We start from the raw sequence: 17,115 nt of genomic DNA, 5'->3' as shown, positions 1-17,115 counted from the left end.
TACCTTTTCATGCTTCTCTTTATTCTTGTGTTTGAAGGTCAAATTTTCTTTTCAGCTCTGGTCTTTTTATCAAGAATGCTTGAAAGTCCTCTATTTCATTGAAAGACCACTTTTTCCCCCTCAAGTATTATACTCAGTTTTGCTGGGTAGGTGATTCTTGGTTTTAGTCCCAGGTCCTTTGACTTCTGGAATATCATATTCCATGCCCTTCAATCCCTTAATGTAGAAGCTGCTAGATCTTGTGTTATCCTTATTGTATTTCCACAATACTTGAATTGTTTCTTTCTAGCTGCTTGCAATATTTTCTCCTTGACCTGGAAACTCTGGAATTTGGCCACAATGTTCCTAGGAGTTTCTCTTTTTGGATCTCTTTCAGGTGGTGATCAGTGGATTCTTTCAATATTTATTTTGCCCTCTGGTTCTAGAATATCAGGGCAGTTTTCCTTGACAATTTCATGTAAGATGATGTCTAGGCTCTTTTTTTGATCATGGCTTTCAGGTAGTCCCATAATTTTTAAATTGTCTCTCCTGGATCTATTTTCTAGGTCAGTTGTTTTTCCAATGAGATATTTCACATTATCTTCCATTTTTTCATTCTTGTGGTTTTGTTTTGTGATTTCTTGGTTTCTCATAAAGTCATTAGCCTCCATCTGTTCTATTCTAATTTTGAAAGAACTATTTTCTTCATTGAGCTTTTGGACCTCCTTTTCCATTTGGCTAATTCTGCTTTTTAAAGCATTCTTCTCCTCACTGGCAATTTGAACCTCTTTTGCCAATTTAGTTAGCCTATTTTTCAAGGTGTTATTTTCTTCAGCACTTTTTTAGATCTCCTTTAGCAAGGTGTTGACCTGCTATTCATGCTTTTCTTGCATCTCTTTCATTTCTCTTCCCAGTTTTTCCTCCACCTCTCTAACCTGATTTTCAAAATCCTTTTTGAGCTCTTCCACGGCCTGAGCCCATTGAATATTTATTCTGGGTGTTTGGGATACAGAAGCCTTGACTTCTAAGTCTTTCCCTGATGGTAAGTATTGTTCCTCCTCCTCTGAAAGGATGGGAAGAGATATCTGTTCACCAAGAAAGTAATCTTCTATGGTCTTATTTTTTTCCCCTTTTTTGGGCATTTTCCCAACCAGTTACTTGACTTTTGGGTCCTTTGTCAAGAGTAGGGTATACTCTGGGAATCTGTGAGATCTCACTTCCTCCAAGGTGGCACAATCAAGCGTGTACTGGTCTGGATGCAGAGAGGGATTTTTGTACCCAGAATCTTAGCAGATACCTCTCCACAGCCACCTGGCCTCCAGTTCCCAAGTCAGCACTGGGGGCTGATTTTCAGATAAGCTGGATGGGCAGGGCCACCATTCAGTTTGAGACAAAGACCAACTCACCCAGGGCCTCCACCCAGGGCTGAGGTAAGACTCAGTTCTTCAATGCCCCCAGGGGTTTTTACACTCCAACAATGGAGCTTCCCTATGAGCTGCTGTGCACCCTCTGTGGCCGCTGCCTGCTGCTGGAGCTATGGGAAGGCACTTCTCCCTTCCTGGCCTGCTGATAAAACCTCGTCACTGACCTTTGGTGCCTGTGGGCCCAGGGATCTGAGGACCCACTACTGCAACTGGAGATTCCGCCCCTGAGGTGTCCTCCTTCCAGAGTCTTGTGCACACAGCTTGGCCAAGGCTGCGCTGAGCTCCGTGCTCAGCTCTGTGTCCAGTGCAACCGATGTTTCCGTGGGCCTTTCAGGTCACTGTGGGCTGGAAATCTCCTCTACTCTGTTATTCTCCACTTCTGCTGCTCCAAAATTTGTTGACAGTCCCTCTCTACAGGTATTTTATGGGCTGTGGGGGGGACCCTGCTTAAGTGTGTCTTTCTGGTCTGCCATCTTGGCTCTGCCCCCTATAAAATAACTTTAAAATGGCTTGTATGATAGATTCTCAAGGGCAGGATGAATTTTGTTGCTTTGTATTTTCTCTCTAAGCAGACATAATGAGAATTAGATTTAATTCAACAAATAAAATTCATCTGTGGCACGTCTGTGTCCAAAATACAAAATATGATATTTTTCTTCCACACCGGGCACTAGGAATACAAATGGAAAATGGAAAACGGACCTAGCTTTCCATTCTACCAGAGAACTGACGCAGCATAGAGGAAGAGAGCTCTAATAACAAAAAAGACCAGAAAAAGCTTTCTGCAGGAAGTGCCAACTGAACTGACCCTTGAGGGAAGATTGTCATCAAAAAAAGCTCCTTACATCTTCCATGGAATCTGGTATATGATAACATATCTGCATGGGAAACAAAACCTTCAAAGCAGTGATTATTCTAGCAAATCAAATTCCTATTTGAAGTCAAATTGTGCATGGTGAGATCTTGTACTCTATATACCTTTTTTGTGATAAATAAAATAGCAAAGATTTAAATGCTCCTCCAAAATGTCCAAAATGTCAGGATGTCCATTCTAGAATCTAAATGGAAGAGGGATTCCAGAATCACAGAATTTTAAAGTTTGAAGAATCTTGGTGTTATTTAAGCCAACGCAAGCCCAAAAGGAATCCTTCTGATATCCCTCTTCTGCTTGAGGAACCCAGTAACCCAGTGGCAGGTTCTACTCTGGGACAGATGTCTTTTCTGACATCAAACTTATACCTAATTCATGGCAACTTCCACCAACTATTTCTGGTTTTGCCCTTGTAAGCAGAGCAGGTCTGGTCACAAAATTACAAAAGGGGCATCTGTCCCCATCCATCCCAGCCTTTCTTCTAATCAATCAACAATTAACAAAGTATGTATTATGTGCCAGGCACTGGGGATACAAAGACTAAAGAAAAGTTACTGCTCCCAAGGCACCTACAGTCTAGCAAAGGGAGACAATACATCCACAGACAGGTATAGACTCAGTGCCTACAATACAGAGAGAAGGTAACTGTGGGGTGGCAAGTGATAGCAGTTGGGAGTCATACGGTTCTAGGAAAGGTTCATGTAGAAGGTAGCAGCTGACCCTGGCTTTGAAGGAAGAAGTCAGGAGAAAATTCATTCCAGAAACCAGGACACCAACCTGGGAACTGGAGTACCATGCATGAGGAATGGCAAGAACGGTAACAGTCTAACTACACAGGAGGAAAGAAATAAGACTGGAAAGGTAAGTAACCAATCCTCATGACAAGGACTCTAGACCCTGCCCCATTCTTATAAATGGCAAGACACTCCAGATTTCTGGTTTGTAGAAGCCACTGCATTAAGCTTGAGAGCTCTGAAGAACATCCTAAATGAGTCCACATTCATTCAAAATAAGGGACATAATTATTCCTAAGAGAAAAAACAAGCAAATTAAGGGTGTCTGTTGTACAGAAAATGACATGAGTAGATGTGTATTTGTGTGTGAGCTATGAACTCACAAGCATGTAAGCACACACACATCAAGGACAGAAAGTGCAAATGAACAATTAGCTGGTCCCAGAACTGACCTGGAGGTGAAGAGCATCAACTGCCCTGGAAAAGTGACCAGTGATATTAATGACCCCAAGCTTCTCCCTGTAACAAAAGTCCACCTTTTTAACCATATTTTTCTAGTGATTTTGCAGGGTAATGAAGATTATAGTGTCCAAAACATTAAAGTTGAAGGTCATCCTGGGGAAATACAAGGTTATGGTGGACGGTATCCACATAATACCAGAAAAGAATGTGCAAAAGAAGTACCCAGGGGATGTCATCAGAGAGACATGAACTGGAAAGGGGAGGGGGGGTAGCAGTGTCCTAGCCCCCCACTCCCACATAAGTTAAATTAATCTGATTTTTCCCTAAAATGGTCTTTAAATTGTCCATGAGATTTGATTGGCTCAGGCTATTGCAGTCACTTCCTGGCCCCCTGAATCCAGAACAGCCAGAAGGGGCTCCAGCCACCATGCTGTGAAGCTGGCCTAGTATATATCACAAGGAAGGACTTTAAAGCAGGAGAGATTCATCCAGCTGGAACAATTCCTGGCTGTCCCTAATGAAAATCCTTCCCCTGCAAAGGGAAAGTAAAAAACTCTTCTTTTGTTAACAGCTGAATGATCTTCAAGCATTTAATTTCATTTCACTTCAATATTAAGCCTAAACTCCCAGGGCACTGGCCAGAGTCAGGCTCTGTCCAGACCACATGGTGGGCAAGAGGAATAACCAACAGAGAGCCACATGCTCCATTCCTGTCCACATCACATCAGGGGAACTAGAGAAAGATGCCTCCCCATTCCAATAATGGGTAGATGCCCAGTGGGCATAGATGCCCATGAAGAATTTATGGGAAAAGCACAAGACCAAAGGGTATAAAAGAAAAATCTGTATCACCGGACATAATTCTCACAAGAACTGTATCACAGATTCCACCTGCTACTATGTGCTACTGCATGAGAGCCAGATACATATAATAGTTATGTAATCTAAGTACAACATAAGGAAGGGAGTGATTGGAGACAAGGGAGAGACCAGGAAAAGGGCCCTGGATCCAATTTAAGGGTGGGGGCAGGGGCAGGGAGGGAGGTTATGAAAGGCTTCGTGGAAGAGAAGATGCTGAGCCTTAAAGGAAGAGGCAGATTCTGAGGAGAACCAAGTCCATTCCACTCATAGAGAAAAATCAGCATAAATGTCTGGAGCAAGAAGTTAGAGAGGATTATAGATCTAACAAGGGACTTCAAAGACCACCTATTCCAACAGTCTCATTTTGTAGATGAGGAAAATGGAGACCCAGAAAGGTTTAGTGACTTGTCCAAGGTCAAAAGAGCGCTAAGCATAAAAGGGGCAATTTAAACTCAGGTCCTTTAACCTTAGGGCTAGCACTACTTCCACTGAAAAATGCTGCCTTTCCTGGCAGATGAAATTAAGGAAACCACTAATAATCTAATATGGCTGAAACATATACTGTGTGAAGACAAGTAACGTGAAAATTTTTATTTAACTAGAAAGTGAGGTTAAAATATTGAACACCAAAAACAAGGAACCTTTCAATGGCTGAGGGATTAGACAGCATACATTAAAGTCCGACTATTTTTGTTGTTCAGTTGTTTTTTCAGTCCCATCAGACTCGCTGTGACCCCATTTGGGGTTTTCTTACCAAAGGCAATGGAGCCATTTGCCATGTTCCTTCTCCAGCTCATTTTACAGATAGGGAAATAGAGGCAAATGGGTTTAAAAGACTTTTCAGGGTCACACAGCTACTAAGTATCTAAGGCCGGATTTGAACTCTGAAAGAGGAGTCTTGCTGTCTCCAGGCCTGGTGCTGCATCTACTGTGGCACCTAGCTGTCCAGGTCTTAAATGCCAGGCAAAGGAGTCTGTGGGTAGCTAGGTGGGTAGTGGATAAAGTTGGGCTCAGAGTCAGGAAGGCTCCCCTTCCAGAGTTCAAATCAGATCTCAGACACCTAATCAACAGGACTTGGCAAGTGACTGGATATGCAATATGAAAAAGAGAAAAAAGTAAAAAATGATTGCAAGGTTTTAAGCCTGATTGACTGAAATAATGAAAAGGGTCATCAACAGGAACAGGAAAATAGGAGAGCTGACTGGTCTGAAGGGACGAGGAGGGACTGGGTTTTGGATATGATACCTAAAATATACCACATTTGACGTATGGTCAGATGGGCATGTCCAGAAGTACCACGGATAGAGTTCAGGAAGATTAGATCTAGAAATATATATTTATGAGTCATCTGCTTAGAGGTGAATCTGAATGAGTAAATGATAATTCCAAGAGACAGAATGCAAAGAGTAAAAAGGGTCTAGGACAGAGCCTTAGGGAAACCAATACTGAGGGAACTGGAGGTGGAAGACAGGGCAAAGCAAACTAAAAAATGTCACACAAATAAGAAAACCCACAAGGGCTAATCTAAAAGGCAAGACAAAGGAGAATCAGAAAACCTGGGAGGAGCTGAAGAGACAATGGGTAGTAAAGTCAAAATTCCTAGTAAGAGTATAAACAACTCTGCCAAGAGTTTAGCAGTAAAAGGGAAGTAGGGTGATAGCTGGAAGAAGAGACTGAAAATCTCATCAAGAGACAGAATGATCTCTGGGGTAAGCTCCTGGGGAGGATGGAGGAGATAAGACTGAGGGCTCAAGTAAAGGGATTAGCCCTGGCAAGCAGAGCCAATTCATTTTGTCGATGAGAGTGGGAAAAATGGCAAAAATGTTTAGAGGAATCAAGTAGGAAAGAAGTAGAAATTCACAAAAAGATATGACCTCAATCTGCTCTGTAAAAGAGAGGGCATCTCCTGAGGACAGGAGAGAGAAGCTCTTGATCAGGCATGTGAAGAGTCAGTCATATTATCTGAAGAAAAGGACTGTCATGGCAAACTTGGCATCTCATCATCTCTAAACAGAGGACTATGAAACGTCTATATCAAGGCCTAATTCCCCTCCACACTATCCTATCTTTTCTGGGCATCTTTACCTGATCATATATCAACCACCTCATCATACCCAACATTCAATTCATCATCTTCCCCCAAACTCTCAATGCAAGAAATCCAGTGAGGGTAAATAATGGTGAGGGCAAATAACATGAACCTAATCTACAAGGCCTTGACTCCCACCATACCCTTTCAATGGTTTGGAAGCATTAGTGTTGATCTAGTACCAACAAAATCCTAAAGTGTCCAACCAAGAGTAGGGGAACTTTCATAATCTAAGGCCTTGGTTCTCAAGGTGTGGTTCAGAAGTACAGAGGGGTTCCCAAGACTTTTTCAGGAGATCCTTGAGATAAAAAAATATTCTCATAATACTAAGATATTTTCATTTTTAAAACAATAAATATTGCTAGATACAATTCCCATAAACAAAAACACTTGGAGGGAGAGGAGAGTCTTGTGGCATTTAAAAAGTTCAAAAGACATAATTTCTGAACAACTAGTAATTTTATTAATTTTAATAAAAGGTCAGTGGCACTCTCGAAGGCCAAAGACCCTCATGGAGGTGGGCTCAAAGCTTATATGACCTTATATGTTCCTGAGAGTGGCAATCAACTCTGATTGGCTAACAATTAATGTGAGAATAAATATTACAATGAGGGGCTGGACTTACTAATGAATTTTGATTGTCATTTACTTCTAAATTACCCTACTGCACTGATGGTAAATTCTTCAACTTGAAAAGGCTACAAGTCAAGAAAAAAGTGGAGGGAATGTTGGTGCATGATTTTCTGTTTGCAGATGATTGTGCAGCCTCTGAAGCTGAGATGCAACAGAGTATGGCTCAATTCTCTACTGCTTGTGCTAATTTTGGCCTAACAATTAACACCAAGAAAACACAGGGGCTCTACCAGCCAGCACCATACCATCCATACATGTAACTATCAGTTACAGCAAATGGAGAAGTTTTGAATGCTGTGGATAAGTTCACTGACCTCTATAGTATACTTTACAGGGATGTACACATTGATAATGAGGTTGATGCACACATTGCCAGAGCTAGCTCAGTGTTTGGGAGGCTCTAAGGGAGAATATGAAAGAGAAGAGATATATCAGACTGACTACCAAACTAAAGGTCTATAAAGCCATTTGTGCTGACCTTATTGTTGTATGCCTGTGCAACCTGTTGTATGCTTGTGAAACTTTGTTGCATACCAGTGCCATGCCAGGAAACTGAATTGCTTCCATTTGAATTGCTTTGGGAAGATTCTGAAGACCTGGCAGGACAAAGTACCAGATACTGAGGACCTTACTCGAACTGAACTGCCAAGCATTCAAACTCTGCTTCAGAGAGCACAACTCCGATGGGCTGGCCACATTGTGTGAAAGCAAAATCGACTTGCCAAAAGGACTATTTTGTGGAGAACTCACACAGGGCAAACATTCACATGGTCAGAAGAAGCAATACAAAGACACTCTCAAGGTCTCTCTTAAGAACTCTGAAATTGATTGTGTGACATGAGAGACACTGGCACAGAACCACTCAGCATGGTGTGCCCACGTTAGAGAAGGTGCTGTGCTCTATGAGTAAAGCAGAATTGAGATAGCTCAAAGGAAACATAGGATGTATAAATTTAGAGAAACCACCCCAAATGTTCACACAGACTATTTGTGCCTAACCTGTGGTAGAGCATTCCGAGCTCATACTGGTCAGATCAATCAATTGGACACATTGAAACTTGACTCTAGCACAGTAATGTCACTTTGGTCCTGTTCAAGAATTAAGGACAACAACCAAACCACCAACCCAACTTTGGGCAATTCACTCAAAGAACTTATCCCCACCCAAAACAGAGTAAAAGTTTGGGTGGGGTCAGACCAAGATTGAGGAGAATTAATTCAATCTCGTTACCAGCAATGTCCTTTAAGAGACTGAATTTTTGAAATGAAGACTTTAGAAAAAGGGGGGGAACTTGGGATTTCCCCAAATCACTGGTTATTAATAATCATTTATCTCAGTCTCAATAATTTTTAGGGGTATATATGGGTCTTGGATCATTCCTGGGACCAAAAAGTGAGAGAACTGTACACTACACTCAACTCCCACGTGAAAATTTCTTCTTGTCTTAATTTTGGTCTTCTCTTTAGGATAACTGGCTTAGACTAACTACCTAAGGAGAAGAGCTCCACCATACAATGTCTTAGTGATGTCAAAATGTGATAGGTGAATGCTCTGGCTTTTTTTTAAGCCAATCACACTATACAAAAGACACAAATTGCCTGTTTTAATGGATTTTTATGGATGGTCAATATTACCATAAAATTACTGCAAATTTTAACTTTTTAAGGGTTTTGCACTCCAAAGATAAAGGTAAAATTTTAATAAAGTGCAAGGAGAACTCAAAGGCAGTATTCAATAAGAGTGCAAACAAAACTCTTACTCAAGTTACCAACTCTCAAATAAATAAAACCATTCAATATGTCCAAGTAAAAGCAAGGTTTCTGTTATAGTTTCCTATACTACAAACCACATCTACTTTATTTCATTAATTCTTTCAGTAATTTTTTTTTAAGTGAAGCAGCTTACTGTGGCCTCAAATATCCAAATATTTATTTCCAAAAAGCTACCAAGAATCATTATCACTGATGAGAACATTTCTATTCCATTCACGTCTAAATAAAAAAAGACTGATTCTTCTGGAAATAAGGCTCAGAATCAGACTTTTTCAAAATTCTGATCACTTTACATCCTCAGCAGGAAATTTTTATCCTTTACCATAAGAAAACTTAGAGAAACTCAGAAATTGCCCTTTGACCATCTTTCTCCATTGTTGTGCAAATGTTAACTCTGACTGCTTAAAAATGCACAGCATGGCCTTGTACTTTCCCACCGATCCTCCAGTGAAGGAAGGGGACAATGGTGCAAGAGCCAGATAGATTGCCCCCTGGTTTGCCTGTTCCTTCTAGTTCATTTTCTCTTCAAACTCTGGGAGTAAATAAGGAAGATAAAAAATTGCTGAGCCAGGTGTCTTATCAGACAACTGAATCCAAGAGAGTTCTCTCATTGGACAAGTTTAGAGCTGGGCTTTTTCCCTATGTCACTTTCTCAGTAAACATTGACCCCTGCATCCAGATCAATATACCAATCAACTAGCATCTATTAAGTGCCTAATAGGTACCAAGCACTATGTTAAGGCACTGGGGGATACCAAGAAAGGCAAAAGACCTGCTTTAGGCACATATAGTCTAATAAAGGAAACAACATGCAAAGAACTAAGCATACACAAAATATAGACAGGAAGAAAAATGGGAGTAGCCTCAGAGGAAAGGTATTGAGATTAAGAAGGACTAAAGAAATCATAAAAAAAGAGAAAAGGACCTAAATGTACAAAAATATTTAGAGCAGCTCTTTTTTGTAGTGGCAAAGAATTGGACACTGGGGAGATGGATGCCCATCAACTGGGGAATGGCTGAAGAAAATGTGGTATATAAATGTAGTGGAATACTGTGGTGCTATGAGAAATGATGAGCAGGTGGATTTCAGAAAAACCTGGAAAAGACTGATACGAACTGATACTGAGTGAAGTGAGAGAAACCGGGAGAACACTGTACATAGTAACAGCAACACTGTTCGATGATCACCTTTAGTAGATTTAGCTCTTCTCAGCAATACAATGATCTAAGACAATTTCAAAAGACTCCTGATGGAAAATGCTGTTCACATCCACAGAAAGAACTATGGAGTCGGAGTACAGATAGAAGTATACTATTTTCACTTGTTTTTATTTTTTTTGGTTTTTCCTTTTGTTCTGTTTCTTTTTTCACAACATGATTAATGTGGAAATACGTTTTACATTATTGCACATGTATAGCCTATATCATATTGCTTGTCATCTTGGGAAGGAGGAATGGGATGAAGGGAGAAAAAATTTGAAACTCAAAATCTTATTAAAAAATGAATTAATAAAAAAATGAATTAAAAAATGAATTAAAAAAATTAAAAAAAATTAAAAAATAAAAAATTATCTTCACATGTAATTGGAAAAAATAAAATACCATTAAATTTTTTTTTAAGTTTGTTTTTTTTTTTTTTAATTATTAAGGAGGACTTGGAAAGGCTTTTTGCAGAAGACAGATTTTAGCTGAGACTTGAAGGAAGCCAAGAGTAGAAATGAAGGAAAGGGTTCCAGTCACGGGGGTCAGCCAGTGAAAACGCTTGGAGACCAGAGATGGAATGTTGCATCTGAGGAACAGCAAAGAGGTAGGGGAAGGAAATAAGCATTTATATAACTCCTACTATGTGCCAGAAACTGCGTTAAGTGTTTTAGAAATGTTATCTCCTTTGATTCTCACAAGAACCCTAACAAAGTAGGTGCTATTATCATCTTCATTTTATAGCTGAGGAAACTAAGGCAAACAAGTTAAGTGATTTACCAAGAGTCATACAGTTGGTAAGTTTCTGAGGCAAAATTTGAACTCTAGTCTTTCTGACTCCACTGTGCCACCTAAGCATTTAAGACTTTATATTGATCCTGGTGTAATTGGGACCTACTTGAATTTACTGAGCAATGGGTCACATGTTGAGATCTACACTTTAAGAATATTAATTTGACAAACGATTAGAAGATAAAATGTAGGGAGAGACTTGAGGCAGGGAAATCCACCAATAGGTTACTTTGATAGTTCAGGTGTGAGGTGATGAGAGCCTACACTAGAATGCTGGCAGTGTCAAAGGAGAATAGAGGGAACATAGAAAAGATATTACAAAAGTTTATGGGACATGACCCATAAGTCAAAGATGACGCCTGAGTTATAAGTTTGGTTGATTAGAAGGACAGTGGCACCCTCAACAATAATATGCAAGTTAGGAAGAAGGAAGGGTTTTGGAATAAAGATAAAAAGCTCAGTTTTGGACATGTGAAATTATAGATATCTATTGGGACAACTAATTCAAGACATCTACTAGACAGCTGGAAACTGAAGCTTGGGCGAGAGATGAGGGCCGGACAAATAAATTGAGAGGCATCTGAATGAGATGGTAATTTAAACCAGGAGAGAGCTGATGAGATCACCAGAGAGGGAGAAGAGAAGAGGTTCCAGGATGAATCCTTGGAGAATCCCTACTATTAGCAGGCATGACTTTAGATGAAGACCCAGCCAAGGAAACAGAGAAGGAACAATCTGATAAGTAGGAAGACAACCAGGAGAGAGTGGTATCCTTGTGTTTGTCCTTCATTCTTGAAGATGACCCTGACATCAAGATGATGACATGACTTGCAGTTTGATTGAGAGAGGGAGGGCTGTAGAAGGTCACCAGCCTAACTTTCTCCTCCAGAACCATCTGGGTCTAGTGGCCAGATATTCATCAGGAAGACTAAAGATGGCCCAGGATGCAATGTGGGACCTTGGCCATTTTAGGCTAAGGTCTTATCAGATTCTCCCTTTGAGTGAGAAACACCCATTCAATGAATAGGCTTCTTTAAGTGGTTACTCAAGGGATGGCACCTTTAATTAAAAAAAAAAAATCACATTGGGAAGAGAAGACTCTCAAGGTCCCTGGGCAAAAGAGAAACAGTTACCATTCAGAAAGTGGTGTCCTGAAATCCTGGAGAAGAGAGAATCAAGAAGAGAGGATGACTGACAATGTCAAAAGTCGGAGAGGGTCAAGGAGGATGAAGATTAAGAAAAGGCTCTTATCTTAGACTTGTCAATTAGGAGACCATTGGTAACTTTAGAAAGAGTAGCTTCAGTTGCATAAAGGTGGAAGCCAGACCGAAAAGAATTAAGAAAGGGAGAGGTGAGGAAGAGGAGGTGAGCCCCCGAAGTAAGACCAACAGGACCACAGCAAGCAGCAATGAAGGGTTCTTTGAGGATGTAAGACACATGGATTTGGCTGCAGCTTCACACTTTGTACACTTGAAGTATAAGTTTGAGATTTGTGTTTCAGGCTACACTGACATCTCATTAAGAAGATTCTTCACAGCTTAAAAGGATGACACACACCTGACTATGGAAGACCTATTATTATAAAATAAAGGACGATTTTCACACAAGCTTCTACTGTTTACAAAGATTTCCATAATGATATAATACCATTTTCATTTTTCACAAGTAAAACTATAAGAGTTTAGGACAGAAACAAAGGAAAATCTCCATTATGTATCAAAGACTAAGACTGCTCTGGCCTGAACTCAAGTCACTAAAAAACCAGCTATTAAAGTAGGTCCTGCTTTTCAAATGCCTTCCAATTCTTCATGAAGATGCCTCCCTAACAAAGACAAAACAGTTTTATATAATGGGCAACAAGTTTGGCTTTATAGGGTGCTTGGTAAGGGCTTGTGGGGAAAGGGATTACCAACATATAAAAAATAACTGAATACATACAAGCTATCCACAGGCTAAATATGAGAACTTTAGTCTAAAGTACAAAAGTTCAAATGAAGTAGAAACACATTTGCAGTTCTTTAATATAAGTGAATAAAGCACACTACATCCCAAAGCTGCTGCAGTAATTTGATTTTGGTATGAACTGAGGTTAAAATATTATATACAAGCAACTGGGAATGCTTAGCCTAAGGAAGAACGTTAACAAGGGACATGATAGCTGCCTTCAAGAGAGAAGAGCTTTCTTTAATGCCAAAGGGGAGAACTAAGAACAAAGGGAGAGTTTGGGTTCACATACTGAAATGTGAAGTCAGCTGCCTCAGAAGGATAGAATATTGACTTGGAGGTAGAATCTTCGAAGTCATCAAGTCCAACTCTCCCTCTCTCTATAGATAATGAACTGGAGGCATGTGGTTGGGTGACCCGAAGGTTGGGTGACACAGCTACACTCAGACTACCACAAGTCTTTACTCTGAAACTGAATGACTAAGTCAAGTCAATAAGCATTTACTAAGCACCTACTATATATATGCCAGGCACTGCACTAGCTCCAGGGATACAAAGGCAAAAGATAGTCCCTGATCTCAAGAAGTGCACAGTTTAATGGGAGAGACAATATACAAACGACTAAAATGGCCATCATGACAAGATCCAGCCGGGTAAGACAGAGCTCCCTTTTTACAGAAGAATCAAACTAATAAGTGATTTATTCCACAATAATTGAACCAGAAGTCTTGGGTTTTTTCTGTCAAATTGTAGTCAATGTTCACCTGTATATGGACTCTCAGCAGCCGTTTGAGAGATAGTTAGCACAGCCTCTATAATCAACACCTTTCTAGTATCTCCCCCACCCTGCCCTATTACCTGGCAGTACATACTCAGGGAATAATGTTTAATTAGCCCACATAAAACAGCAGGCTGCCTTCCAAATCTGACTTGGTATTATGATCTGCAATTGGGCTTTTCATGCTTCTGCCTTCCTCCTGAGTTGATTAGCTTATCTGATTTAACGAGTTGCATAAAGGGATCAAGGTCAGGGATTCAACACTTGTGAGCCACTTAGTTTCTCTTTTCCATGACCACCCTTGAAGTGGAAGGCTGACACTCAGACAAACTGCAAGCTCTCCCACTAAATCTGGGGCCATCTCCAGTCTTGGTGATCTCTATCTGCCACTGGACCCAGACAGCTTCTGAGGAGAAAGAAAGCCTAGTGCGTTTGCACAGCCCTGCCTCACTTAAATCCAATTCACTTGCAAGTCATGATATCACCTTCCCAAAGTCCTGGCCTCTTCCAGAGCTAAGGACCAAGAGCAACAGACATTTAAGTTTGTCTTTTCCATGACTACCCTAGAAGTGGAAGGCTGACACTCATGCAAACTGCTTGTGACCTGCACTCAAGGATCACAGGCTTGGAGGTGTTTGCTACAGGTGTCTGCAAGTCACCTCTCAAGAGGAGTCCAACTCTACAATACTGTAACTCCCCCAGATCCATAATCATTCTCTAAATAAGCCCCTCCTTGTACCCAGGCACCTCAGGGCAGGGACAACCTTAGTGGGGAAAAGCAAGAATGAAAAACCTTTACAAAATCCAGCTTTTTCTGACAAAAAAAAAAAAGGCTATATGGAAAAGGAATAAGCTGAATCGTGCCATACAGAAAAGTTTTAAATTCACAAGTTGATTCAGGCTTCAAAGTCCCTCACCAACCAAGGAATGAACTTGGAGGAGTAGCAAAAAAAGATGCTACTTTTAAATACATCAACATTGTTTCTTTTAATAATCATCATTAAATCCTACTACTCCCACCTTTCCCCAGAGGAAACAACAATGTATAATTCTGGACTGAAAGTCAAAGTGTCAGACAAAGGGAGAATTAAATGAAATGTGCTTCTTCTGCCTTGTCAGAAGCGGAACACTCTTTGATTAGACGTTCATCCTCTCCCTCCTGGCCATAGGTAGGGGGTCAATGCTACCTAAGGAGGGGTATTACCAACTGGGGCTTCAGTACCACCTCCGCTATCCCTACCAGGAAAATCAAGGCTTTGCTAAGAATACCCTGAAGAAAGAGGAGGTGGAGGGGAAGAGAAAAGCTGGAGGAGTCAAGATAAGGCTGACTCACCGCAATTAAAAAACAAAAACAAACCAAAAAAAAAAAGGCCTCTCCAGCTCTGCAGATGCCAAATGGCCTCCCAACCCAGCCCCTGGCCTCCCAACCCAGGCTCATTCCGGGGCTCGGACAGAACCTACTTCCTTACCCAGCCCAGGAAAGGGAAGTTCCTGCCTGTCACAAGGAGGACAAGAGTTTCAATTCCCCACCCCCTCCTCTCTGGGGGACAGCTGGGCAATTCTCTCCCCCACTTCATGCACAGATACCCCAGGCCTGGAGAGTTACCTCCACTTTCCAAGTCAAAACTCTCTACCTCTGTGGGCCTCAGTTTCCTTCTGTGTAAAAATGTCTGGACTACATGACTTAAGGGGAGCAGCTTAGAGCACTGGGTTTGGAGTCAAGAACTGAGTTCAGATCCAGCCTCAAGACACTTACAAGTTGTGTGAACCTGAGCAAGCCACCTCCTCTGTCTCAGTTACCTCAACTGTGCAATGGGGATCACAACAGCGTTGTGTGGGTCACATGAGATAAAACTTGTAAAGTGCTTAGCACAGCGCCTGGCAGGGAGCAAGCAGGTGTTCTATGAATCCTTATTCTCTGAGAAGTGGGTCACAGAAATCCCCATCCCGTCTGGATCTCGGCTCCCCAGCCACAAAGAGAAGGCGCTGCTGTCTCAGTCTCCGGGAGGTGGAGGTCAGTAGTGTCCACCTGCACCGAGTCCTCAGATGCAACCTCCTCTGGTCGGGGCTGTCAGTCCATGGGCATTTATTAAGCGCCTACTACTCGCCAGGTGTGGTACTGAGCACCTTGGATGCGTAAAGGCAAAGGCCCAGCCCTTCCCTAGGAGCTGCCGGCCCCAAGGGGCCCGCACCAGGCCCGGGATGCTGCCCTGACTATCGCACTGATTGCGCACTTTTAGGCCTGAAAGACACTTGACATATATTCTCATTTTAGCCTGGCGAGGATCCTGGGAGGTAGATGCTATCTCTATTCCCAATTTACTGGGGAGGAAACTGAGGCAGGCGAGGAGTGACTGGTCCAGAGAGGCCCAATCAGCTCCTTCGGACTCAGGTCCAACATTTCATCCTTTTACAGCCCCAACCCTGCAGGTGACAAAGGGAGATCCGGTTGTGGCGGCGCAGGGGTCCCCGACAAGGGGGCGCGGCGCCTGCCACAGCCCGAGGCACTGCCCGACCTCCCGCGGAGCCCGGGGCTGGGCACAAGGGGCGGCTCCGGCTTCCGCAGCCCCGAGGCCCCCGAGGCGGAAGCCTGGGCCCGGGAGAGGGGGCGCCGCGCGGCGTGTGGCGGGCCGGGGGCGGACTCACCCACTTTGTCCTTGCCGTACATGTGCCCGGCCACCTGGTGCGAAAGGGGCACGCAGCCGTTGAGGAGCGGCGGCGGGGGGGTCGGCGGGGGCGGCGGACTGGGGTGCGCGGGCGCCGGGGCGGCCTGGCGCAGCCGCAGGGCTGGGGGCTCGGTGGCCATGGCGTGCCGGGGGCGGCTCAGGCTCCGCGCCGCGGGGGTGCCCGACGCCCAGGCCCCGGGGAGCCCGCCGGGGCCGTGACCGTGACCGCTGCCGCCTCCGCTGCCTGGGGCGCACGCTGGGGCGCGGGGCCGGCGCCCATGACGCGCCCGGCACCCGCGGGGCTCCGGCTGCGTCCGCCGGCGGCTGCTGGAGCTGCTGCTGCCGCCGCGAGGAAAGCTGAACACAAGCGGCCGCTCGGGCGGCCCCACGATAGCCCTCAGGGCCGCGGAGGAGGCCCCGCCCCTAGCCCGGCCTGACCCCGCCCCGTCCGGCTCCGCCCTCTGCGTGCGGGCCCAGGCCCCGCCCCTTCGGCGGTTGTGGGGAGGACGGAGGTGTGTCGCGTGTGCGTCCCGGCCCAGCCTCTTCGCGCAGCTGCCCTGCGGCTACTGGGCATGCCCTGGGGTGGAGGGGTGGAATGCTGCCACTGAGCATGCCTGAGGGAGTAGCCCCGCCGCCTGTAACTCCCCTCCCCCTTCTCGAAGGGACAGAAAAAAAAATCCCTCTTCTGTGGACACACTCCCAGCCAGCCACCTCGCAGCTACTGAGCATGCTCAGGAAGGCTCACCCCAGTGAAGGGGACAGCCTAACCTCCCACAGCATCCCTGACGACTAGCGGTTTCTAAGCATGCCCAGAAGGTAGCAGTCTCTGCCCCTAAGGGTGGCAGGGTGTCAATTCATCAATAAACATCGATTGTTACTAACAACTATTGCTAATTATTATTAATAAAT

At 43.5% G+C, this 17,115-nt stretch overlaps 1 protein-coding gene across 1 annotated transcript in view; it reads right to left on the bottom strand.

The window, feature by feature from the left end:
- The window catches only part of IPMK (inositol polyphosphate multikinase), a 91,607-nt gene extending 75,033 nt beyond the window's left edge, over positions 1-16,574 (bottom strand). The window contains exon 1 of the mRNA XM_072628916.1: positions 16,187-16,574. Within this exon, the coding sequence (XP_072485017.1) occupies positions 16,187-16,346 (160 nt within the window). The 5' untranslated portion in view covers positions 16,347-16,574. The remainder of the gene's footprint in view (positions 1-16,186) is intronic.
- Between the last annotated feature and the right edge of the window lie 541 nt (positions 16,575-17,115).

The sequence above is a fragment of the Notamacropus eugenii genome, chromosome 1 (assembly GCF_028372415.1).
Source record: "Notamacropus eugenii isolate mMacEug1 chromosome 1, mMacEug1.pri_v2, whole genome shotgun sequence".
NCBI lineage: Eukaryota > Metazoa > Chordata > Mammalia > Diprotodontia > Macropodidae > Notamacropus > Notamacropus eugenii.
Note: the sequence above shows the minus strand (reverse complement) of the source record. Positions and strands in the feature narration are given on the sequence as shown.